Raw genomic sequence first — 25,535 nt, forward strand, 5'->3', positions numbered from 1 at the left:
TTGCTGGTCATTGTATGACACTGTTTGGCAGTTAAGCAATTTCCCTTCTGGGATTATTAAAGCATTTCAAAATAAACCTGGCAAAACCTGAGAAACGTTATAATACACACAAAATCCCTGGGTGTATCTGCCCTCTACAGTCAGATTTGGGATATAGATTCAAGATTCAAAGCGTTTATTGTCATATGCACAGTATAGAAACTGGTTTCCCTGTACAATGAAACTCTTACTTTGCTGCTCACACTGAATGCCATAAAGGTTTAAGAAGTCAAAATAGAATAATTTGCAAAAGAGCAATTTGAAGAGCAAAAAGATGCAAATAAGTACACAAAAATATAAACTATGGAAGTAAATGAAGCTATATAAATATAAATGTGCATGTGTGCTGCATCAGCTGTTGTGCAAATTGAGCAGAGAATGAATCATAGTACAAAAACTGTCAGGAGGTAAACAGCTGTACATGTGCAGTTATTGGATTTTATATTAAGGTGCATAAAGAAATAAATAGATAAACAGTATTGCAGTTACTGTTACTGCATGTGGACAGTCAGTGTGTAAACAGTCAGTGTGTGTGTGCGGGGTACAGTCCATTGTTACAGACTCCTGTCAGCTGTTGAGGAGTCTGATGGTGGAGGGGAAGAAAGAGTTCCTGAGTCTGGTGGTCCTGCACTTCACATTCCTGTGATCTTTGGCGACATGCCAAACGTCCTCAGCCTCCTCAGGAAGTCCAGCTGCTGCTGAGCTTTCTTCACCAGCTGTGTGGTGTTGAGAGTCCAGGTGAGGTCCTTCATGATGTGGACCCCCAGATACTTGAAGCTGCCCACCCTCTCCACTTCTAGTCCCTGGATAAACAGTGGCTGATGAGGTCTCCTCTCTTTCCTTGTGTCCACTATCATCTCACCAGAGTAGCCACCTCCCTCCTGTAGGTTGCTTCATCCCCGCCTGTGATGCAACCTATCACAGCGATGTCGTCTGCAAACTTTAGGATGATGTTGTCTGTCTGGGAGGCCACGCAGTCATGGGTGAACAGGGTGTAGAGGATGGGACTGAGGACACAGCCCTGTGGTGTTCCAATGTTTGTGATGATACTGGCTGAAGTCCTGTTCCCTATCCTGCTCCACTTTGCAGGGGTGGATCCTCCTCAGAGCTTTGTTCACCTGGGCTGAAGACGGCTGGTGGGGGTGAGGGGGGTGCAGTGGTCCAGATGTCTGTGGGTCTCCTATCTGTGTGGGCAGTGGAGGTCTCGAAGTGGGAGTAACGTGGAACGTGACGCACTCGCAGCATTAGACTGAACAGCAGGTCTGACGGACAGTGTTCTCTGACCTGTGTGGTTCATCCATGAAGGCTGAGTCACTGACTGACAGCAGTCAGCTGGTTTAAGGAGTTATAGAACATGGTTACATGACGAACGCCCATTTAAAAAGTATTGTTATTATCCTGCTATAGCGGACCATTGTCTGCCAGGATGATATCTGCATACAGCTAAAACTGTAACAGACAGAATGAAAAGTCTGTCAGCTGGAGCTCAGCTTTGGAAAGAGAGGAGACACTGAGGCAGAGAGGAAGAGAGGTGAGGAAGATGAGAGAAGAGATACTGTAGCTGCATTAGAAACGTGTTGAAGAAAACTAAATATATATCTCGATCACAACTATTAAATAAATACAGGTGTGTATAATTTTAATAATTTTTAATTCCCATTGGCAGATAGATAAGTGAGGAGCGACAGCCAGAAAATACAGAGAGAAAGCAAACAGGGAACTGAAGAGTGCTGTATGAACTTTGAATCTTCATGATGGATTTCTGACAGGCAGACTTGTTGGATAGTTTGTCCATAATTTGAATGAGTACTATCGGTACATGTATTTATTTATTCATTTACCTGTGTTCATTAAGCAAGGTCCAAAGTCAGTTTAGGATGATATGTGTCAGGAATTTGTCAGAGGAGCGGACACAGGTGCAAAACGCAGAGCGGTTCAAAGTTCAAGAGTCTTTTATTTAAGCCAGGAGGGCAAACAAAACAAACTAAAAATCACACTTAGCGTGGTAAAACTACTTAAACAGGCACAGGGCGTAAAAAGGCAGGAACAAAACTTAACAAGAACAAAGCAACTACCTGGATCAAAGCATGGCATGGCATGGACGAGACATGGACAGAAACAAAGCCCACACAGACAAGATGAACTAGCAAAGACAGAGGGGAAGACACAGACTATATACAAAGGGACCAGGGAAGAAAACGAGGCACAGGTGACACACATGAGGGCAGGGCAGGTAATCAACAAGGAGGGAAAACACAGGAAGTAAAACACAAGACAATACACAGGGAGGACAGGACTGCCAAAGTAAAACAGGAAACACAAGACAAGACTAGACAACTAAACACAAACCCAGGGAAACAAAACACCAGGACTACAGGAAAATAACAATAACTAAACACAGATTAAACTAAAAACCCAAAACAAGGAAAACAAAACCATAAATAAACACCAGGTCGTGACAATATGTGATTATTAAGCCCGTTCATATTTCCTGGAGATCAATTTTTGGACCTCAGTATTTTTAAATCTTTGGCTACAGCCCTGCGAGGCCGTCAGGTAAACGGTAGATGTAGCTGCAGACGATGAGAGAAGATGAAAAGAACTTTTACAGTTTTTTCTGATTGCTTAAACAATATCAATGATTCTTATAGCACAATTTCTAAAACTATTAATAGTTATGGCAAAATCACTCACTGAGTTTGCAAAACTAAAAGCCAAAAAACTGCTTTACACTCAATTTGCACTTTTGTAACACACAATTTGCAATTGTATAAATATAATCCACTTCACAGCACTGTTTTTGCTGAACTGTAAACACAACTCACTGCTTTACACACAATTTCCAAATGATCAACACACTCCTAGTAAAACTATACACATGTATGGCTGGTATTTACACTATTTTGCCAACTGTCTGGCTACACTGTCACATGTGAGAACTGTTTTACATCATTAGTTCACTTTGCAATCAGCATGAGCACTGTGAATAAGCCACAGGTAAGCTTCAGTGTGGAGAACAATGGAGGGAGAAGGAAACTGAGAAGAGTGAGAATTAGAGGAGGAACATGAGGAAGAGGAGGAGGACGAAGACTAGAAGGTGAATTTAGAGGAAGAGGACGAGGAGGTGAAGAGGAAGGAGGAAGGGTAAGAAGAAATAGAATTACTGATGTCATCGGAGCTACAATAGTGGATCATGTGATCAACCATGGAATGACCCTGAGGGAAGCTGGACAACGGGTTCAGCCTGAGCCGCTACACTGTAACAAGCATCATAAGGACATATTGATGAGAATGGGTTAGTACAGTTCCCTCACACTAAGTTTTGTAGTAGTACCATACTCTAATGAGAAAAACAACAATACTGTACATGTAAAACTGTAACTGTTACTGCACAGAATTACTAGACATCCAGCATCTGGAAGGAGGCATGCGAGGATATGGACCAGGCATCATGTCAGGCCTGGATACGGCACTCCAGGAGACATGTTCCCCGGTGCCTTGGACTAGAAGACATTGTATGTGATGTTGATGAAATTCTGTGGCCGGACCCAGAGAGACGACAAGACTGATTTTCTCTCTCTCTCTCTCTTTCAGTGAAATTGTATGTTTTCTTGTGTTTGTTTTGATGTGTGTGAATAAACATTCATACTTGAAATTTGAATCCCTGTGTGTTTATAGAACTATTTATGACAAAAGTTTGACCTCACATGGACAGACCTTGTGCACAGAGAAAGCAAAAGCCAGATGTGTTTTCAGTTAATACCATCAGTGTGTAGTTGGCACATTGTGTGCTTAGTAATATGGTGGTTTGTGTTACAGTTTTTTCTGATTGCTTAAGCACATTTCTGTAACTATTGGCTATTTGTGCAAAACTCTACACACAAATAAAAAAACCTTACACCAAATCAGCAAAACATTGTAGATCTTTTGCAAAAGCTAATACATCTTGCTTAACTCTTCAAACCTTTGTAAAAATGGTATTTTTGTACCACACAGTTAACACAAACCATCATATTACTAAGCACACAATGTGCCAACTACACACTGATGGTATTAACTGAAAACACATCTGGCTTTTGCTTTCTCTGTGCACAAGGTCTGTCCATGTGAGGTCAAACTTTTGTCATAAATAGTTCTATAAACACAGGGATTCAAATTTCAAGTATGAATGTTTATTCACACACATCAAAACACACACAAGAAAACATACAATTTCACTGAAAGAGAGAGAAAATCAGTCTCATTGTCTCTCTGGGTCCGGCCACAGAATTTCATCAACATCACATGCATGCAATGTCTTCTAGTCCAAGGCACTGGGGAAAATATCTCCTGGAGTGCCGTATCCAGGCCTGACATGATGCCTGGTCAATATCCTCGCATGCCTCCTTCCAGATGCTGGATGTCTAGCAATTCTATGGAGTAACAGTTTCAGTTTTACATGTACAGTATTGATGTTTTTCTCATTAGAGTATGGTACACCTACAAAACTGTGAAGGAACTGTACTAACCCATTCTCATCAATATGCCTCAATAAGCCTCATGATGCTTGCTACAGTGTAGCGGCTCAGGCTGAACCCGTTCAGGGTCATTCCATAGTTGATCACATGATCCACTATTGTAGCTCCGATGACATCAGTAATTCTATTTCTTCTTACCCTTCCTCCTTCCTCACCTCCTCGTCCTCTTCCTCCTGCTTCCTCATGTCCTCATCCTCCTCTAATTCTCGTTCTTCTCAGTCTCCTTCTCCCTCCATTGTTCTCCACACTGAAGCTTACCTGTGGCTTATTTACAGAGCTCATGCTGATTGCAAAGTGAACTAATGATGTAAAACAGTTCTCGCATGTGACAGTGTAGCCAGACAGTTGGCAAAATAGTGTAAATACCAGCCATAAATGTGTGTAGTTTTACTAGGAGTGTGTTGATCATTTGGAAGTTGTGTGTAAAGCAGTGAGTTGTGTTTACAGTTCAGCAAAAAGAGTGCTGTGAAGTGGATTATATTTATACAATTGCAAATTGTGTGTTACAAAAGTGCAAATTGAGTGTAAAGCAGTTTTTTTGCTTTTAGTTTTGCAAACTCAGTGAGTGATTTTGCTATAACTATTAATAGTTTTAGAAATTGTGCTATAAGAATCATTGTTAGTGTTTAAGCAATCAGAAAAAACTGTAACTGTGTGGTACAAAAATACCATTTTTACAAAGGTTTGAAGAGTTAAGCAAGATGTATTGGCTTTTGCAAGAGATCTACAATGTTTTGCTGATTTGGTGTAAGGTTTTTTTATTTGTGTGTAGAGTTTTGCACTAATAGCCAATAGTTACAGAAATGTGCTTACAGTTTTTTTCTGATTGCTTAAGCACATTTCTGTAACTATTGGCTATTAGTGCAAAACTCTACACACAAATAAAAAAACCTTACACCAAATCAGCAAAACATTGTAGATCTCTTGCAAAAGCCAATACATCTTGCTTAACTCTTCAAACCTTTGTAAAAATGGTATTTTTGTACCACACAGTTACAGTTTTTTCTGATTGCTTAAGCACATTTCTGTAACTATTGGCTATTTGTGCAAAACTCTACACACAAATAAAAAAACCTTACACCAAATCAGCAAAACATTGTAGATCTCTTGCAAAAGCTAATACATCTTGCTTAACTCTTCAAACCTTTGTAAAAATGGTATTTTTGTACCACACAGTTAACACAAACCATCATATTACTAAGCACACAATGTGCCAACTACACACTGATGGTATCAACTGAAAACACATCTGGCTTTTGCTTTCTCCGTGCACAAGGTCTGTCCATGTGAGGTCAAACCTTTGTTATAAATAGTTCTATAAACACACAGGGATTCAAATTTCAAGTATGAATGTTTATTCACACACATCAAAACAAACACAAGAAAACATACAATTTCACTGAAAGAGAGAGAAAATCAGTCTCATTGTCTCTCTGGGTCTGGCCACAGAATTTCATCAACATCACATGCATGCAATGTCTTCTAGTCCAAGGCACCGGGGAACATGTCTCCTGGAGTGCCGTATCCAGGCCTGACATGATGCCTGGTCCATATCCTCGCATGCCTCCTTCCAGATGCTGGATGTCTAGTAATTCTGTGGAGTAACAGTTTCAGTTTTACATGTACAGTATTGTTGTTTTTCTCATTAGAGTATGGTACACCTACAAAACTTAGTGTGAGGGAACTGTACTAACCCATTCTCATCAATATGTCCTTATGATGCTTGCTACAGTGTCGCGGCTCAGGCTGAACCCGTTGTCCAGCTTCCCTCAGGGTCAATCCATGGTTCATCACATGATCCACTATTGTAGCTCCGATGACATCAGTAATTCTATTTCTTCTTACCCTTCCTCCTTCCTCTTCACCTCCTCGTCCTCTTCCTCTAAATTCACCTCCTAGTCTTCGTCCTCCTCCTCTTCCTCATGTTCCTCCTCTAATTCTCACTCTTCTCAGTTTCCTTCTCCCTCCATTGTTCTCCACACTGAAGCTTACCTGTGGCTTATTCACAGTGCTCATGCTGATTGCAAAGTGAACTAATGATGTAAAACAGTTCTCACATGTGACAGTGTAGCCAGACAGTTGGCAAAATAGTGTAAATACCAGCCATAAATGTGTGTAGTTTTACTAGGAGTGTGTTGATCATTTGGAAATTGTGTGTAAAGCAGTGAGTTGTGTTTACAGTTCAGCAAAAACAGTGCTGTGAAGTTGATTATATTTATACAATTGCAAATTGTGTGTTACAAAAGTGCAAATTGAGTGTAAAGCAGTTTTTTGGCTTTTAGTTTTGCAAACTCAGTGAGTGATTTTGCTATAACTATTAATAGTTTTAGAAATTGTGCTATAAGAATCATTGATATTGTTTAAGCAATCAGAAAAAACTGTAAGCAATCAGAAAAAACTGTAAACTGCGTTAAGATAGGTGTCAAGTTAAGGCCTGATCCATAAAATATATGGACAGCGATTAAAAAACAAACTGCTGCGTGATGTGTGATGCGGTGCAACCAGTGCAGAAAGTTAGTGTAGAGCCCTGCCCTGTATGCACCCTTTATGTTGACATGTCAACATGTTGGTGTTATTTGGGAAATACAGTCCATAAATTACACTGATTAACGTCGCCCGCTGCAATGAAAACGGCTTCAGGGTGAGCCGCCTCTAGTGCGCTGATGATGTCATGGAGCTTGCTGAGTGCCGGTGTAGAGTTGGCTCACTGATGAATTTAAACAGTGGCCAGAAACACAGATGTAAACTCCCTTGGTAGGTAATAGGGACGGCACAGTATTAAAAACTCCACATCAGGCGAACAGTGCTTATGAACAGTCCGTACATCTCACACCACCTGTTGTTGATGAACACACACACCTCCCCCTTTCGCCTTACCGGAGGCTGCTGTCCGGTCTCCTCGGTGAATGGAGTGTGTCTGTAGCTGAACAGTGAAATCTGGGACGTTCTCTGAGAGCCAGGTTTCAGTGAAAACCAGAGCGCAGCATTATGTGTATCTAATATTTGCCATGAGGAGAAGTGTGTCAGTCCTCAGAGCTCAGACAGTAGCTGCTCATGTGTTTGTCCTTTCTATAGAAAACAGTCCACAGACTGTTACAGAGGAAGGTCTCAGTGCTTCACTCAGTCTGTTCACACTGTGACAGAAACACACATGAACACATGTTCATTTATTCACATGTTCACACATGGAGAGAAGTGACAGAATTCTGAAGCAAACACTGAATGTGTGTGTGCACTGTTCCACTTACAGCATGTGACATCAATAATAACAGCATCAGAGATGTTGGTGTGTTTACAGACTCACCAAAATAAAAGCCTGAGAACCAAACCTGGTCTGAGGCTCTGATGCTAAGCTAACAGCATGATTAGCCTGTTAGCATCTACATGAAGGATCAATAACAACATGCTGACTGTGTGTTTCTGTGTCATGTTGCTGTGTTTGTGTGAAGGTGTGAGCTCTGCTATGAGTCAGTGTGAGGACAGAGAGGAGGGAGTCCCTCCCTCTAAAAGACCTCTGTGTGGGGACCATGAGAGCCGGACCAAAGCTAAGAGGTAAGAGGACCGTCTCTAACTGTCCATGACTCTTCTCCATGTCAGAGCTCACACACATTATTCACACATCTGTGTGTTCAAGACCAAAGCAGCAGCACACTGCACACTCTGCTGGACCTGGACCTGGACCTGGGCCTGGACCTGGACCTGGACCTGCCAGCTGTGTGTCCATGAAGAGTGATCAGTCAAAGGGTCATCCCATTGAGTTCAAAGATGTTGATCCATCTGTGGGTCAAAGGTCAGAGTTAATGTCACAGCTGCAGTTTGTTTCCATCATTATTAAACCATTTAAAGTGTAACGTGATGTTCAGCATCATTTTTCCAGAAGAAGCTCAGAGTCAGTGTTTGTGATTCTATCAGGATCCAGGATGTGAGAGCAGACTCTGCTGGACCTGGACCCAGCTGTGTGTCCATGAAAAGTGATTGGTTGATGGGTAGGATCATTAGTTTCAAAGCTGATCAGCCATCTGATGATCAAAGGTAAGAATCACTCTGGAAGTGTCTCCATGCTGTGATGAGCTCTGCTGGACTCTTGGGGTTGTATGTGGGGCTGCCTGTCCCTCATACAAGTTTATGAACCCTTTAAAATCTTCTTTATTTCTGCATCAATAAAATCTGCCTCACAGAGAACCCATTCACACTAAAGTACAGAAAGCCATTTCAGTAATCAATCAATCAATAAGAATGTATATATTTAATGCTAATGTATTTCATGGGTGTATTTATTTCCATTCCTAATAAACAGATGAAGGAGTTTCTTCAGAGCAGAGCTGTTGCAGCCATCTTGTTACAGACAGCAGCATTAGCATTATTGTTATTGTTAGTCTCCCCTCTGGATGGGTTGTCGGAACAAGCACGGCGGATACAACTCGTAGTTTCCACACTCTTTATTTCACACGCACACATACTACATAAACTGTGAGCTGGACTAACTTCCAGCTGAACATTTAGTGACTCTTAGAACCATTAGTAAGTCTTAGAACCATCAGAAACTTTTAGCAACGTTCAGGTTGTAAACCAACGTGTTGTGCGGGTTCCGATGGTCAATCAGAAATAATAAACAAATTGTTGCTATAGCTGCACTTCAAAGCAACAAGCGTTGCTATGGCTACACTACAACTGCGCATACTCCGCAGTTGCATCATTCATGCATACATCATAGTCATGAACATCTATTACAGTCAAACACAGTATCTTAAACTTCCCACACCCATATCAGGAAATAAAGTTTTCTACTGGAAAATCCTACAGTCAGCTTCAACATCGGCCATAAATCAGAAATATCAGCAGATGCTGGCACAGCTTAAAGCAGCTATTCAGAGTGCACCAGGCCTGTTTGTGTCAGGGAGGTTGCAGACGGACTCAAGCGCAAGACGGGAGACAGGCAGAGGTTAAATTAAAGTAGTTTATTGTGCCCAAAAACTCAGGGAACACAGTTCAAAAGTACCAGATCTCAGGGCAAAACATAAGCGCGGCACAAGCCGGCAGGAGGGAAAAAAAACACACAGGGTTGAGTCACCACGGTTCTCAAAAGGACAAACCCAAAAGGTCTCAAAATCACACCAGGCAGACAAAATACAAAAATACTAGGCTCAGAAAAATACTCAGGCTACTTGAGAACAGGACGGCTGGAAGTCAGGTAGCAGACGAGACGAACTGGCACCAAGTGAGGGGAAGACGTAGACTATATACACAGGGATCAGGGCAGACAAAGGGACACAGGTGAGGCACATTAGGGAGGAGTAGGTGATCACCAGGACAAGGAGGGAGAACACGAGGAGGGGGCAGTCAAGACACCTGAAATGAGAGGGGAGTCAGTGATTTCAAAATAAGGCCGGAACTAAAGGCAAACATTCAAACAAAATACAAAGCAACCGCCCTGGCTCACGCTGGGACCCTGACAGTTTGGCCATTGATGAGTCTGCAGATGTTGCTGATAATGTCCAGCTCTTAGTGTGAGGCCTTCAGCTGTTTAGACTGGACCTCTGTAGTTCAAGAGGAACAAGGGTTATTCTGCTTTGTTTGCACTTTTTATTTATTTCAGTCTGAGGTTTCAGTTTTTTTCATCTGAAATAAAGGCATTCAATGTATTTGCCTGGGACTACTTTTATTCATGGTAACAGAGCTAGCTGTGCCCCAGGTAAACTGGTAAACCTGCATTGAAAACTGACAATAGATATTACTGAAACATATGAACATGTGGACATAGGGTAAGCTAATAAGACACAAGCTAGACATCAGTTCAGACCTTTGACTTGGAGGAAATGTGAACAGCTGGACCTCAGTGACTTTAATTGAACCCTGGTCTAAATCAATGTAAACATATGATGACAGTGGAAGTGGAATGGAACTCTTAAAGCTGTGCTTCAGTCATTAAAGCAGCAGCAACAGGTTCAACATGAGCTGGATGTGTGGAGGTGGGATAGTTTTCATTTTTTAATACAACAATGCTTGTTTGTCACCAGTCTGTTGACTGTTGTGTATCTGTTTAAAGTGAAAACACATCAAAACACTTAGTGAAGTGATTGTGTTGTTAAATGCTGATGTTTCTGTCACAGACTGCAGCAACCCAGTGTTCAGACTCCTGCTCAGGACGCCATATTTATGGTGAGTAAAAACAGCTGGACAGCAGAACTGAGGAAGCCACTCGGGGGAGTGGCGTCTTCAAAAACAGTCCTTGAGTCCAGTTGCCTCGATTTAATATATATATATACACACAGAGGGTACAGAAAGTATTCAGACCCCGTTAAATGTTTCACTTTGTTATATTGCAGCCATTTGCTAAAATCATTGAAGTTCATTTTTCCTCATTTTTGCATTTTTGTATTCAAAAAGAAAAAGTGAAATATGACATGGTCCTAAGTAGGGATGCACCGGATTTTCGGCCACTGAAAATGGCCCAAAAGTGCATCTTCGGTTTTCAGCTGAAACACTTTTTTCACCGAAACAACTCGGCCGAAACATGGGTTTGTCTGGACGCTCCAGCATGTCTGAGGTGTCTTTTCTTGCTCCATGTGAGCAGATAACTACAGAGATCCGCTCCTCTGATGCAGCTGCAACTGACGTTATTCTTTTAAGCAGCACTAAAGCGGTGGAGACGGACCGCGGAGTGAAAACGTTAAAAAGTAGACTCGTAGTCCATCAGCACACTTTTCACTGGTCAGATCCTCTGCACTTCCTCATGACGGTATTGATCTGCATTATAAAGATCATACTTGGATGTGGGAATAAAGCAGTGCACACGAGAAATGATCCAGGCGTAGAACCTCTTGGAGACGGGGAAGCGCACAGCGCCCCCTCGCTGTCTGATGTGTTCAGTCAGATCCTGCAGTAGAGCGCCTCATAAATCATAGACAGGCTATTCTGTTCTGATTCACTGTATATGTGACCTCAGATTTATTTTTCTGCTGGACATTTTTTTTAATTTGACCAAATGTTTATTTATGCACTGGCCCTATTTAAATAAAATGTACACATGAGTGGGGTCAAGCTAAGTTATTTATTTTATATTGTGCATTGTTTGAATGTGCTGAATAAATATTTTCATAATTTTGTAAATGATTTATTCTTTGAAACATAAATATTCAGTTGTGCATTTGCAATGCCTTGATTGTAGTGAGGTTAGTACACAGTTATAGCCATAAATGCAATGGTACTAATAACTGGCATAACAAGTTTTTTCCAGTGTTTCGGTTTTCGGTTTCCGCCAAGAATTTTCATTTCGGTGCATCCCTAGTCCTAAGTATCAGAGCCTTTGCTGTGACTCATATATTGAACTCAGATGCGTCCATTTCTTCTGATCATCCTTCAGATGGTTCTACACCTTCATCTGAGTCCAGCTGTGTTTGATGATACTGATTGGACTTGATGAGGAAAGACACACACCTGTCTGTATAAGACCTTACAGCTCACAGTGCATGTTAGAGCACATGAGGATCATGAGGTCAGAGGAGCTGCCTGAAGAGCTCAGAGACAGAACTGTGGTAGCAAAACTTATAACTACAGCAGCTGTGCATACACAACACTTCATATCAAATGTTGTAGATTCAAGTAATAAATGTATGAACATAAGCTGTAATATCATGAAACACTAAACTGTTATTCTGCTCCTAAAAGTCTGAGAGTTTATACTCTGTTGTTCTGATCCAGCTGCTGGAGGAGAACATTTTCAGGTTCGTGAAGGATGAGCTGAAGAAGATCCAGAAGCTCCTGAGTCCAGATTACCCAGAATGCTCAGAGAGTCAGAGGGAGGATGAGGAGGATGAAGAGCAGAGGAGCAGCAGAGAGTCATTAGTGCAGATCACAGTGCACTTCCTGAGGAGGATGAAGCAGGAGGAGCTGGCTGAGCATCTGCAGAGCAGTAAGAGGATTTGAAGAGCTTTAACATGATGGAAAGAGGAAATGTTTACAGTTTACATTTACACACTCTGCTGTTAATATGATGCAGACATCTGTGAATTCTTCTGACTGAAAACACAAACTGTTTGTCTACAACTGATGAACAGATTTCATGGAGACAGAAAATATTTATTTGACACATTTATTGTAGCGCTCATTTATTAATGACATTTATTGTTTGTTTAGGAACTCGTGCTGCTGAGTGTGGACGTAAACTCAAGTCTAACCTGAGGAAGAAGTTCCAGTGTGTGTTTGAGGGGATCGCTAAAGCAGGAGAGCCGACCCTTCTGAACCAGATTTACACAGAGCTCTACATCACAGAGGGAGGGACTGCAGAGGTCAATGAGGAACATGAGGTCAGACAGATTGAAGCAGCATCCAGGAAAGCACACAGACCAGAAACAAGCATCAGACCAGAAGGCATCTTTAAAGGCTCACCTGGAAGACAGGAACCAATCAGAACAGTGATGACAAAGGGAGTGGCTGGCATCGGGAAAACAGTCCTAACACAGAAGTTCACTCTGGACTGGGCTGAAGACAAAGCCAACCAGGACATCCAGTTCACATTTCCATTCACTTTCAGAGAGCTGAATGTGCTGAGAGAGAGAAAGTTCAGCTTGGTGGAACTTGTTCATCACTTCTTCACTGAAACCAAAGAGGCAGGAATCTGCAGCTTTCAGCACCTCCAGGTGGTCTTCATCTTTGATGGTCTGGATGAGTGTCAACTTCCTCTGGACTTCCACAACAATGAGACCCTTACTGATGTCACAGAGTCCACCTCAGTGGATGTGCTGCTGACAAACCTCATCAGGGGGAAGCTGCTTCCCTCTGCTCGCCTCTGGATAACCACACGACCTGCAGCAGCCAATCAGATCCCTCCTGACTGTGTGGACATGGTGACAGAGGTCAGAGGGTTCACTGACCCACAGAAGGAGGAGTACTTCAGGAAGAGGTTCAGAGAGGAGGAGCAGGCCAGCAGGATCATCTCCCACATCAAGACATCACGAAGCCTCCACATCATGTGCCACATCCCAGTCTTCTGCTGGATCACTGCTACAGTTCTGGAGGACATGTTGGAGACCAGAGAGGGAGGAGAGCTGCCCAAGACCCTGACTGAGATGTACATCCACTTCCTGGTGGTTCAGACCAAAATGAAGAAGGATAAGTATGATGGAGAAGCTGAGACAGATTCACCCTGGAACAAAAACAACAGGGAGATGATCCAGTCTCTGGGAAAACTGGCTTTTGATCAGCTGCAGAAAGGAAACCTGATCTTCTATGAGTCAGACCTGACAGAGTGTGGCATTGATATCAGAGCAGCCTCAGTGTACTCAGGATTGTTCACACAGATCTTTAAAGAGGAGAGAGGCCTGTACCAGGACAAGGTGTTCTGCTTCATCCATCTGAGTGTTCAGGAGTTTCTGGCTGCTCTTCATGTCCATCTGACCTTCATCAGCTCTGCTGTCAACCTGCTGGAACAACAACAAAGAACATCTCTGTGGTTTAAAGTCTTTAGAAACAAACCTGAACTAAAACATCTCCACCAGAGTGCTGTGGACAAGTCCTTACAGAGTCCAAATGGACACCTGGACTTGTGTCTCCGCTTCCTCCTGGGTCTTTCACTGGAGACCAATCAGACTCTTCTATGGGGCCTGCTGACACAGACAGGAAGTAGCTCACAGACCAATCGGGAAACAGTCCAGTACATCAAGGAGAAGATCAGTGAGAATGTGTCTGCAGAGAGAAGCATCAATCTGTTCCACTGTCTGAATGAACTGAATGATCGTTCTCTAGTGGAGGAGATCCAACGTGCCCTGAGATCAGGACGTCTCTCCACAGATGAACTGTCTCCTGCTCAGTGGTCAGCTCTGGTCTTCATCTTACTGTCATCACAAGAAGATCTGGAGGTGTTTGACCTGAAGAAATACTCTGCTTCAGAGGAGGCTCTTCTGAGGCTGCTGCCAGTGGTCAAAGCCTCCAACAAAGTTCTGTAGGTGGATTTATGAACCATTTCAAACATGGTTGATTTTTATATGAACAATAAAACATTGACTTCATTGTTCATTATTATTTTTTTCTCAGACTGAGCAGCTGTAACCTCTCAGAGAGAAGCTGTGAAGCTCTGTCCTCAGTTCTCAGCTCCCAGTCCTCTAGTCTGAGAGAGCTGGATCTGAGTAACAATGACCTGCAGGATTCAGGAGTGAAGCAGCTGTCTCGTGGACTGGAGACTCCAGAATGCAGACTGGAGACTCTCAGGTCAGGATCCAGCTTTTTGATCATCAGTTAAATTTATTTACAAGATCTGTTGGATTTTCCTTCTTTCTTCTTGAGTTCATGACATGTTTTGTACCTCCAGTCTGTCAGGTTGTCTGATCACACAGGAGGGCTGTGCTCCTCTGGCCTCGGCTCTGACCTCCAACCCCTCCTATCTGAGAGAGCTGGACCTGAGCTACAATCATCCAGGAGACTCAGGAGTGGAGCTGCTGTGTGCTTTACTCAACAGTCCAGATTGTAGTCTGAAGACTCTCAGGTACACAGAGACCACAGAGCATGAGTCCTCCTCAGTCTGTCAGTTTAGGTCATATATCCACAGCTGTTAATGGATGGATTGAAACTGCAGAGAAGAAATAATCACTGATCCCTGATGTTCATCTTCCTCCATCATTAAGTGTCCATCATGTTAACCTCACTTTTCTTTATACACGTTCTTCATATCAAAATACATACAGACTGATTTTCAGTCACACTTAGTGCAGATCAAATACAAAATGATGCCCTACTTATTAATGTCCTCAGCTGTAAGAACCACTGAATTATTTCCACAAACAAATGTTCCTGAAACAATCCATATGTGAAGCTTCAGAGGAGACAACAACACAATGGTAGAAGGAGGAGTTCCTTCAGTCAGAGACAGAGAGCAGGGAGACACTACAATATTATCACTGTAAAAACTACACACAGACATGAGTGAATGTATTTATTTGAAGTGTGTCAGAAACTCTTCCATCCATGACACATGTGAACCAGGCCTGTGTTTGCATATAGAGTGAAAGGAACAAACAGTCAGAGACAGTGTGGCTTGTTTGCTGCTTTGGATAAATGCACAATGCTGAGATCAAACCTACACTGTTGCTGCATGAAGAGGATTTTACAGTAAAGCACTGACAGAGAGCAATATTTCACAGAATGGAGGACATGAATAAACACAGAGCAGATCAGGAGAGACTCTTCTGGAGTCGACACAGATGAGTTTCAGTCTGTTTGTGTGTCTCTGACAAACTGAGGAACTCTGCTTCATGTTGATCAGCAGTTTGGACTCATGTTGGTTAGAAAATCATTCTGACTGTGTTTCTTCCTGCAGGGTGGAGCATGGTGGAGAGCAGAGGTTAAAACCTGGGCCGAGGAAGTGTAAGTTTGACTCAGTCTTTCCTCATGTTATTGTGCATGAGTCAGTGTTCTATCAGTCCATCAGAGCTGTTCAGCAGGAGAAAGGCTGCTACATGGATGATAGTAAATGGCCAAATAATAAAAGACATCCCTCATTATCTATTTAAGGCATACAAGGCTTGAACACTACAATGTTCCAATTGTACTGAATCGCAGCACTCAGCGGTCTGTGTGGTTTGTGGACATGGCCCAAAAACTTGTGTGTTGTTTAAAGATCTTGTATTAATGGTAAGAGCTCTCACTCCTTTGATCATTCACGCTTCTATACACAAACACACAATGATGCACACTATCAGGAGAGAGTGACACATCCCCCATAGACCCACTGTCCATTCCATTTGGGAGACCCAGAGGTGAACTGTCCCCTGCAACAACCAAAGCAGACAAAAGACAAAATCCAATAAGAGACCAAAAGGTTTGAAAAGGTCCAAACACAGGAATAAACAGCTCCACAGTCAAAAAGCAGGCAGGACTCAGACACAAAGAATCTCATCCAAAGGGTCAGACTGGACTGATGCACTGAAGAGTGAAGGCACTGAGACAGTGAGCTGTGAGCAGCATGTATATATCCCATATATACACAGTGTAATATTTGTTAGGTGGGACAGCTGAGCATTCTTGATAAACAAGCTTTGACTGACAGCTCTGAACAGACAGCGTTAAAAAGTCTGTAAGGTCCAGTGTTTCCCACAGACCAGTTGGCAATTTGTGGTGGCATCTTGGCGCCGGTGTCATAAGGGTTGGCGAGTCAGTCGTCTGGGTTTCTACAGGTTAAATATACAACTGTATGCTTATCTAATGAGTTTTAAAGCTACAAGAAGCATTTTGAATTGATTCAGTTAAGTCCTAATTCTCTCAGTCAGTTCTGAGTGATAAGACAAACTTTTTTACTAGAACCCTGCCTGGACTTTCCCCTGCCTCAACTCCATACATTACAGGCCAGTAGAATGAGTTTGCTCATACAAATACCTGGGGCCGTATTCACAAAGATTCTTAGCGCTAGGAGTTTCCCTTAGTGGTGAAATTCTAAGAAAATTCTTAGAATTATGATGTTTTCTAAGAATTTCCCCTTAAAATTAAGACTAAATCCTAGTAAAGATAAAAGAGGTCTACAGGTAAAAAACTGTTAAAAGTGGAGACTAGGACTTTTAAGAGGTTTCATCTTTCCTTGAACAGGGAGAGCATGACGGAGCGACAGAGAGAAACGTTTTCCAAGCTGAATGACGCTGAACACATCAAACGATATAGATTAGAAGGAGCAGGAATAACGTTTGTGGTTGAACATAAAGACTACAAATCTTAGTAAGGACTCTTATCTTTAAAGTCTCGGACGGAGCAGACTGAAAGTTTCATCTTAGTGAGTTGGTGTGTTTGACCCCATTGCTAAGCATGAAGCATTGTTTAGGAGACGTGGTGGGTTGACAGAATAAAAACATGAGATTGCGTTTCTAATAATATAAACAGTATAGAATGGATGGTGACATGAAGGCTGTAGTCTCAGATGATGATGTGATCTTAAACACAAACTGTTTGGATGGAATTCAGCCTGTAGGATATTAATGCAGGACGACTGGTCTCAGCTGTCACCAACTTTCTGTGATTGCTGTCTGTTACATGGAGGCACTGGCTGGAGCAGATTTACCTGCAAACAACATGGAAACAGGTGGAAAAACGCAGACACTGAACTGGATCGAGCAGCAGAGCTCAGTCTGAGCACAGTCCTACGACACACAGTTCTACGAGACACGGGGTGAGAGGACAGAGTGCAGCACATCAACGCTTCCTTTTGCGCACTTTGACAGGTTTGTGAGTAAAAGCGCTGGAACACCTGCACTGTAAGATGAGGGGAGATCGCTGCACATACACGGGGATCTGCTCGTACAGGTGATGGCTGTATGCACGTATTTTGAACAAAGTTTACATGAAGCATAACGACATATTCCCTTAAAGCCTAATGGATTATTTTCAGGAGGTCGCCACCCCCTAAACAGCTGTCCCAAGTGCCAGAGACCGTTTAAAGTCCTTGAGCGATCTGCATTAAGCATATAGGTCAATGTTATGTTTTCTATGTAAGAATATCACTGATGTTATATAATATTATTAAACAAAGAACTACAAAAGTCATGATGCGCCTGTAGCTCACTCATTCATAGTCTGGAGGTTTCTCCTCTGTCCTCCCTGTTTGAGGAACTCTTAAGCTCTTAGAAGCCCTCCTCTCTGCTCCTAACAGTTTCTCACCTTAAGACCTCTTTAAGGCCTGTGAGTCACTTTTATCTTTACTAGGATTTAGGCTTAAATGTAAGAGTAAATTCTAAGAATGTTGTTAGAATTTCACTCCTAATGGAAACAAATAGTCTTTGTGCATGCGGCCCCTGTCACTGTCCAATCAATGCTGCCTATATATTAGGAACGTATTCTCATGTTGTTCTGTCAACCAATCACATCTCATAAAACAATGCGTCACACTTAGCAATGGGGTCAAACCCGCCTCCTCACTAAGATCAAACCTTTAGTCTGCTCCTTCCTCAGAGTCACTCTGAGAATGTTCTTAAATCACTTTAAAGCTAGGAGTCCTTACTAAGAGTTTTTAGGCTAAGATAAGAGTGGATTCTAAGAATCTTTGTGAATACAGCCGCAGGTCTTTATATTATATATGTACTTTTTACTTTATATAAGTACTTTTTACTTTACTTTTACTTATGACATCATGATCAAAGTTTTGGACCAGTGCCTGAGCTTTACTTTACTGCATTTATGCCCATCGATGCAACGCTTCGGCCCCGAGGCAACGAGCCACCATCACATGGTTTTAATAGCTGCAAGGAGGAAAATAAATATTCATGGGTACTTTTTGGAGTCAGAGCTTGAATAACAATAACATTTAACACCTTGAGAAATGCTGATTAAGACTTTTCAATACTTTTTAAGGGCCTTCATTTTCCCACAATTCATTGATCAACTTTTAAGACTTTCTAAGACCCAGTGGACACCCTATCAGAAGCTGAGGCTTAAGGGGGGGAGGGGGGAGGCAGCAGCAAGGGACAGAGATCAGAAGGACACCCGGGGTGAGGCACACACCTTCAGGCTCACACACACACAGCACACTCCTGAAAACCACCCCACTGGTGAGAAACAGCACACTGGAAAGACCCACCACCGATGCTGACCACCCACTGCAGGCTCAGCTTCTACAGGAAGAAAGAAAACAGAATCAGCCCCAAAGATAATGCAGCAACAATCCCACCCAAAGAAAGGAAGATAAGAAACCAATAAACAGAAAAAGCACAAACACACACAGCCTAAAGCTACACTAAGGATGAGGCAGTCAATGGTGACATAGGGAGAGCCCCCAGCAACTAAAAGGGCAGCTAAAATACCCTAAATTAGTGCCGACTAATAAATAAATAAGACACTTGCTGAAACAAGGTGATGATGCACGGGGACACTGCTCAGATGGCACCAACTGCAGCTAAGGCCAGCAGTGAGCCGCACTAGGATGATAGACCAAGCAGTGGTTAGCTCTGAGCTTAAAGGCAAAACAGCAGCAACGCAACCCCAACGTGGACTCACAGGGCAGGTGCAGCCACAGGCCTAGTTTGGCCAATGCAGGGCCACCATCCCTGCCACAAAAAGAGCCTTTTATCATGTGTCAGATACAGTTAGCTGTGGCTGAATCCAATGGTTTACATGGCATTACGCTGGAAGTACTGCTGGAAAGGCTACATACCAAACAGGCAGCGTGGTGGCAGAGGAAGAACTGGCATGTGGCGTTCAACGCAGCCACACTATGGGCACGATGCTTGGACGGCCACGGCCAATGGCAGCACGAGCGACAAGGGAATGTGTAACAGCGTGTTTTATAAAGCCACAGCAAAAGAATAAGGAGATGGACAGCACTTAGCCACATGTAGCCCACCTGCAGCAGCCGGAGACAGGAAATGGACATGAGGCGCACAGAGTGGGAAGAGAGGAAGAGGGGGGGAAGACAGGCACCTAAATACATGTAGGCCCCGCCCACCTATGCTAATGAAGCAAAAACAATCAGTGATCACAGCAATGCCTCAAACATCTCTCATGCCACACTCTCTTCCTGCACTGGCTGCCTCTGACTTTTACAGCTGCTTCCAACATTTGATTTCTTCTTTTAAAGGACTAAATGCTTTGAAGCCACATTATATTTCTGACCTTTGAACACACCGTGAACCTTCACGGCCCTGAGGCCCTCAGATGTGGCTCTCCTGGTGGATCCAAATCTAGACTTCAAACAAAGAGGACAGAGAGTTTGTCCTCAGAGGCTCCAAGCTGTGGAGGTCCTTCCAGAGGAGATCAGGATGTCTGAGTCTGTTCTTTCAGTCCAGATCCTCCTCCAGACTCTGATGAAGGAGCTTTTGGATGATGCTCTTTATACAATGATATAGTTGATGCTGCTGTTCTTCTCATGTTCTAAATGTGTCGTCTGTCTTTACTCACATTGCTGCAAATATCCAGTTTGTGTTTGAACACAAAGCTGATAGTTGTGTGTTTGTTCATTCAAACATTAGTGACAAAAAGTCTGATGATAAACTTTGTATGAATGAACAACACATCAGTCAGTAAAGACAGAATGAAGCCATCAGATGTGTCAGATGATAAACTGCAGCTGTGTCTTTTTCTCTCCATCAGATTTCTGTCAACTTGAAGTCGACACAAACTCAGTGAACACAAAGCTCAAACTGTCTGACAACAACAGGAAGGTGACACGTGTGGAGGAGGAGCAGCCATATCCTGATCATCCAGACAGATTTGACTGCTACTATCAGCTGCTGTGTAGAAATGTTCTGACTGGTCGCTGTTACTGGGAGGTCGAGTGGAGAGGATGGGTTCATATATCAGTGAGTTACAGAAGAATCAGAAGGAAAGGAAGCAGAGCTGACTGCAGGTTTGGAAGAAACAATCAGTCCTGGAGTCTGATCTGCTCTGATGATGGTTACTATGTCTGTCACAATAACAGAGGAACATCCATCTCCTCCTCCTCTGGCTCTCACAGAGCAGCAGTGTATGTGGACTGTCCTGCTGGCACTCTGTCCTTCTACAGAGTCTCCTCTGACACACTGATCCACCTCCACACCTTCAGCACCACATTCACTCAGCCTCTACATGCTGGGTTCTGGTTGGGTTCTGGTTCCTCAGTGAGTCTGTGCTGTGTTTAGAAGCAGAGTGTGTGGAAGTGACAGCAGCTTCAACTTTGTGCTTTAAATGTTGATGATGTTTCACTTTCATTTGAATCACTGACTGTGATTTCAGGTCAGAACATGTTTTTGTCTTAGAAGCAGTGAAATGAGCTCCTAACCACTGAACTCCTGCAAAAACTGCACTGATGGATCTTCTTGTTCTGGATGATCCTGGACAGATGGAGTTCAGCTTTTGTCTTCTCCAGTTCCTGATTGGTGGAAGCAGCAGAATGAGCTCCACCTGTAACAAACACTGACCTCCACCTGTCTCTGTGTGCTGATGAAATATATACTGGTACCACACATTCAGAGGGATTCTTGGGGTAAATAATGACCAAAACTCAACACATCCACTCTTACATGGTCCCAGAAAAAGTAAATGACCGTGATTACACACCGGAGCGTAGGCAGAAAAGCAGGCTGTGCCACTTTAATATGTTGAAAGCATTCTTTGCTTGGCTAGCACCAGGTTTTAGCCGATGCTCTTTAGCTCTGCTCTTTCTTTTTTTTTAGCTAGCATATGTTTTTAGCTAACACTTTGTATGAAACTAGCATTCTTCTGTTTGATATTTGTTTTGCAAGCATAATGTTTTAGCTAACACTCCTTTGTTAAGCTAGCATGTTTTTTAGGTAACACTTTTTTATGAAACTAGCATTCTTTTGTCTTTTAGATATTTTGTTTTGCTAGCATATGTTTTTAGCCAACACCTTTTTAAACTAACATTTTCCTTTGTAATTTGTTTTCCTAACATGGGCTTCTAGCTAGTTAACTTTGTTAAGCTAACATTATTATCTTTTTTGTATTTTTTTACCTAGTTCAAATTTAGTAGTTTTTCACTTTGGATGAAACTAGCGTTCTTCTGTTTGATGTTTGTTTTGTTTTTAGCATAAGGTTTAGGCAAAGCTGTTAGCTAACATTTTCTTTTTCGTATTTTGTTTAGCTGGCATATGTTTTAGCTAACACTTTATTAAACTAACATTTTTTATATTTAGTTTTGCTAGCATGGGTTTCTAGCTAACACTACTCGGTTAAGCTAACAGTATTTTCTTTTTTGCTAATGATCCTATATTAAGTTAACATTCTTTTCTATTTTTGATATTTTGTTTTGCTAGCATAACGTTTTAGCTAACACTCCTTTGTTAGGCTAACATTCTTTTCTATTGGTGGACGTGATGAATGTGATGAACAAGAGCTTCTACGCAGACAGAAGGAAGTACAACAAAGACGGACAGTTTAGATGAGCAGCTGGTAAACAACTCTAGGAACACACAGGAGAGCGTCTGTCCAAAAAGTGGCGATGCCTGCGTTTTAAGAAATGAATCCCAGTATTGATCACAGTGTTACAGTGGCTGGATGTGCACATTAAACACCAGGAGACAGGAAATATTATTCCAGACAGTCATCCACACATTCACAAAATGAAACACACATCCCAGAGGTCTGCTCTGCAGTCAGCTGTACTAATCTTCTATCTATTGTCATGCTACGAGTGCTAAAGTGTAAACAAACAAATCTTCCAGCTGATTGAGAACTATAATGTTCCTGTGGAGATGCTGGGGATTAAACCCAGGACCTCATACATGCGAAGCATGCGCTCTACCACTGAGCTACATCCCCCATGTTTGTTGTACCAACAGCAGCTTGTCTTAAGATGATGAAAAATCAAGAAGATTTGATGATGGAGAAGATGTTATGATCGTGATGGAGAACACAGAGATCCCCAACTTACCCGACACAGTGCCCAGTAACCTTCCTCCTCTAACATCAGTGAGCGTCACAGAAAGTGAGGGAAACAAAGAAACACAGCACAGTGAGGATGTGCTCCACACAGGCTGGAGAGAGAAAACATGTGTCTTAAAATGTGTTTATGTTCTGTCTGCTGCTCCAGGTCAGCTGCTGCAAAATGGCACAGAACAGAACCGTCCAAAGGCCAGAGAGATCCTGGAGGAACTGATGCAGCAGGTAGAAGGGGAAAGAGAGGCCGGCAGTGGCGCAGGAGAGGCCTACAGCATCATGGTGGGCACCTGGTTAGCATGCTCCATTCACAATATCAATGCTATGATAAAATATGTAACATTGTGTGTGTGTGTGTCAGCTGGATGACAGTGAAGGGTTCCGGCGAAGGTACCCTGCCAGACTTAAGTCTCTGAGGGGCAAAAAAGCTCCCCGCACCAGAGAACAGATTGATGAGAAGATGAGGCTCGCTGATGAGAGACGCAAGGTAGTGTGTGTGTGTGTGTGTGTGTGTGTGTGTGTGTACTAACCACCTTCTTCTAATGTCTTCTCTCTCACATGCTTGATATTTCAGTCAAAGGAAGATACGCTCAAAACACGTTTAAGAGCCAAGTCTGCGCGTATTCGTGGCCCCGCTCCTGTCTGCACCACTGAGGAGGATGAAGATGCAACCATTACCCCTGTGGTGCCGCTGCAGTTACCTGTCAGTCCTGACAGACAGATTGGTCAAAAAGCTGGTGAGGAAGGAGGGTGGGTGAGAGACGCTGGAGGTGACGACAGTGGCCTTCCTCCTGTCTGCATCACATAAACCCAATAGTGGATTGGGTTCATTCTCTGGAATGTTGAATTAAAATAAACGTTGTTCTCGGACCTGCAGGACTTTGTAGTCACTTCAGCTGGACACGCATCAGAAAGTCTCACCTACGCTTACTACGTGGCCGGTTGTGGTGAAACGGCCACTTCATAGGACGTGAGCCAAACTCAAACATTTTGCACTGTGAAGACTCCTCTTTAAGATATATATTGTTTGCAGGTAAATAGACAGGATGTCATTAAGCATCAGCACTTTAATGGAGGTAACATTATTATATATATTTGCATTTAGGAGGGATCAGTCTGGCACTGAAAGTACTCCTGCACCACGTGCTGCTGAGGAACAGGAGGACTTTCAGTAGCCAGACTGATCCCTCCTAAATGCACCACTGAGTGCCACTGGAGGTCATTCCTTTCTGTGGCCATCAAACTGTACAACTCCTCCCTCTGAGATCAGACAATCTAACGCACTGTCTTGTAATTATACCCATATTGGATTTATAGTAGACAAGATTTTACTGCACACAGTTTTAGTTGTGTTATATATGACTATCAGTCTTCACTTGCCTGGATTTTACTTGAATGTTTATTAACGTTTAGAATTTCTAACCTGTTTTATTTTTATTTTACTCTTACTACTCCTGTTGGACTTGAGATGGCGCTGTTTCATTTCCCTGTAGATGAGCTACTAGGAAAAGTCTGAGTAACATGAGGAAGTGCCTTATGTGAAAAGACATTAAAAACTTATTTATGAATAAAGTTCCAGCTTTTCTTTAACTGTAAGTGTGTACAGTGGCAGTGTGTGAAGATATATGTGCTACAAAAGGATGCTGAATATGAATGAAATGTGATAAATTAAGAGGGAAAGATTACTATTTTAGGGGATATAACAACTCATATTACACACTGCTCAGAGACTGACCCACTAGTGTAACCTGATCTTTTAATATTTGTTTTAACTTACGCTTAAAAGTAACTTTAAAGTTATACAAATATTGGGTAGAGTAACAGTATTTCCCTCTGAAATGTACGTGAACATAACAGAAAAATGGAGAAGTTCCTCTCCCTATATTGAACACACAGTGCATATTTGACCATTTATCTATGTCATCTATGTCTTCCGGTTGGTTGTAGCCACACACACACACAAGTGGAAGCTGTCAGGAGGCTGCACCTGTCTGTGGAGCATCTGTCCTCTGAGCTGCTGCCTGTCTGTTGGACAGGATGGATCTCAGTAACAGTTCAATCATGAGAGACTCAGCGAACTGAATGAGAAATATTTATTAAGTACAAAGTTTGAATGTGCATCGGCGTCCTAGACCCCGTCGTGAAGACCACATCCGAAAAGGGGGGAAAACGCAAGAAGAGAGGCCGCTGGATCAGAAGATGAAACGCACTAAAGAAAACTGGGTGGGGTTAGAGGCAGCGCTTTTAGGAATGGGTCCCAAATGTATTTAGTTAGACAGCAGAGTTACCAAGAAGAGCTGGAAACACCTGATGCTATCCGTGGGACAATCCGCTCCATGTCACAGCCCTCTTAACTGACATCTACCTCCAGGCTGCTTCAGTATTATCACTTTTGTCGGGTTTTTTTGTTTTCTCCCGAGAAAGTCACAGAGCCAGCTGATCTTTTGCTTTCCTCTCCACACACGTATCGATAAGGAGACTTTGCACTATAATTAGGGCCCGAGCACCGAATGGTGCAAGAGCCCTATTGAAACCTTAGAGATTATTATTATTAAGACGCAAGCGGGCTGGATGTGGCCCGCGGGCCGTACTTTGCCCAGGTCTGCCCTAGACCAACGAGCCACATGTGACTTCTTG

General features: G+C 42.7%; 1 protein-coding gene and 1 non-coding gene across 2 annotated transcripts; one reads left to right on the forward strand and one right to left on the reverse strand.

Annotated features, from left to right (window-relative positions):
* Nucleotides 1-8,019: 8,019 nt before the first annotated feature.
* Nucleotides 8,020-21,127, forward strand: LOC114430305 (NACHT, LRR and PYD domains-containing protein 12-like; the record flags this gene model as incomplete). Its single annotated transcript, XM_028398609.1, has 10 exons — nt 8,020-8,108; nt 8,191-8,335; nt 8,473-8,588; nt 10,667-10,715; nt 12,258-12,468; nt 12,693-14,496; nt 14,589-14,762; nt 14,863-15,036; nt 15,868-15,914; nt 20,616-21,127. Coding segments are annotated over exons 1-10 (3,321 nt in total), but the record flags the coding sequence as incomplete, so codon positions are not given.
* A 1,582-nt stretch (nt 21,128-22,709) lies between these two features.
* Nucleotides 22,710-22,781, reverse strand: trnaa-cgc (transfer RNA alanine (anticodon CGC)). Its single transcript has one exon. It is a non-coding gene; the product is annotated as a tRNA-Ala (tRNA).
* Between the last annotated feature and the right edge of the window lie 2,754 nt (nt 22,782-25,535).

The sequence above is a fragment of the Parambassis ranga genome, unplaced genomic scaffold, assembly GCF_900634625.1.
Source record: "Parambassis ranga unplaced genomic scaffold, fParRan2.1 scaffold_22_arrow_ctg1, whole genome shotgun sequence".
In the NCBI taxonomy this organism is placed as follows: domain Eukaryota; kingdom Metazoa; phylum Chordata; class Actinopteri; family Ambassidae; genus Parambassis; species Parambassis ranga.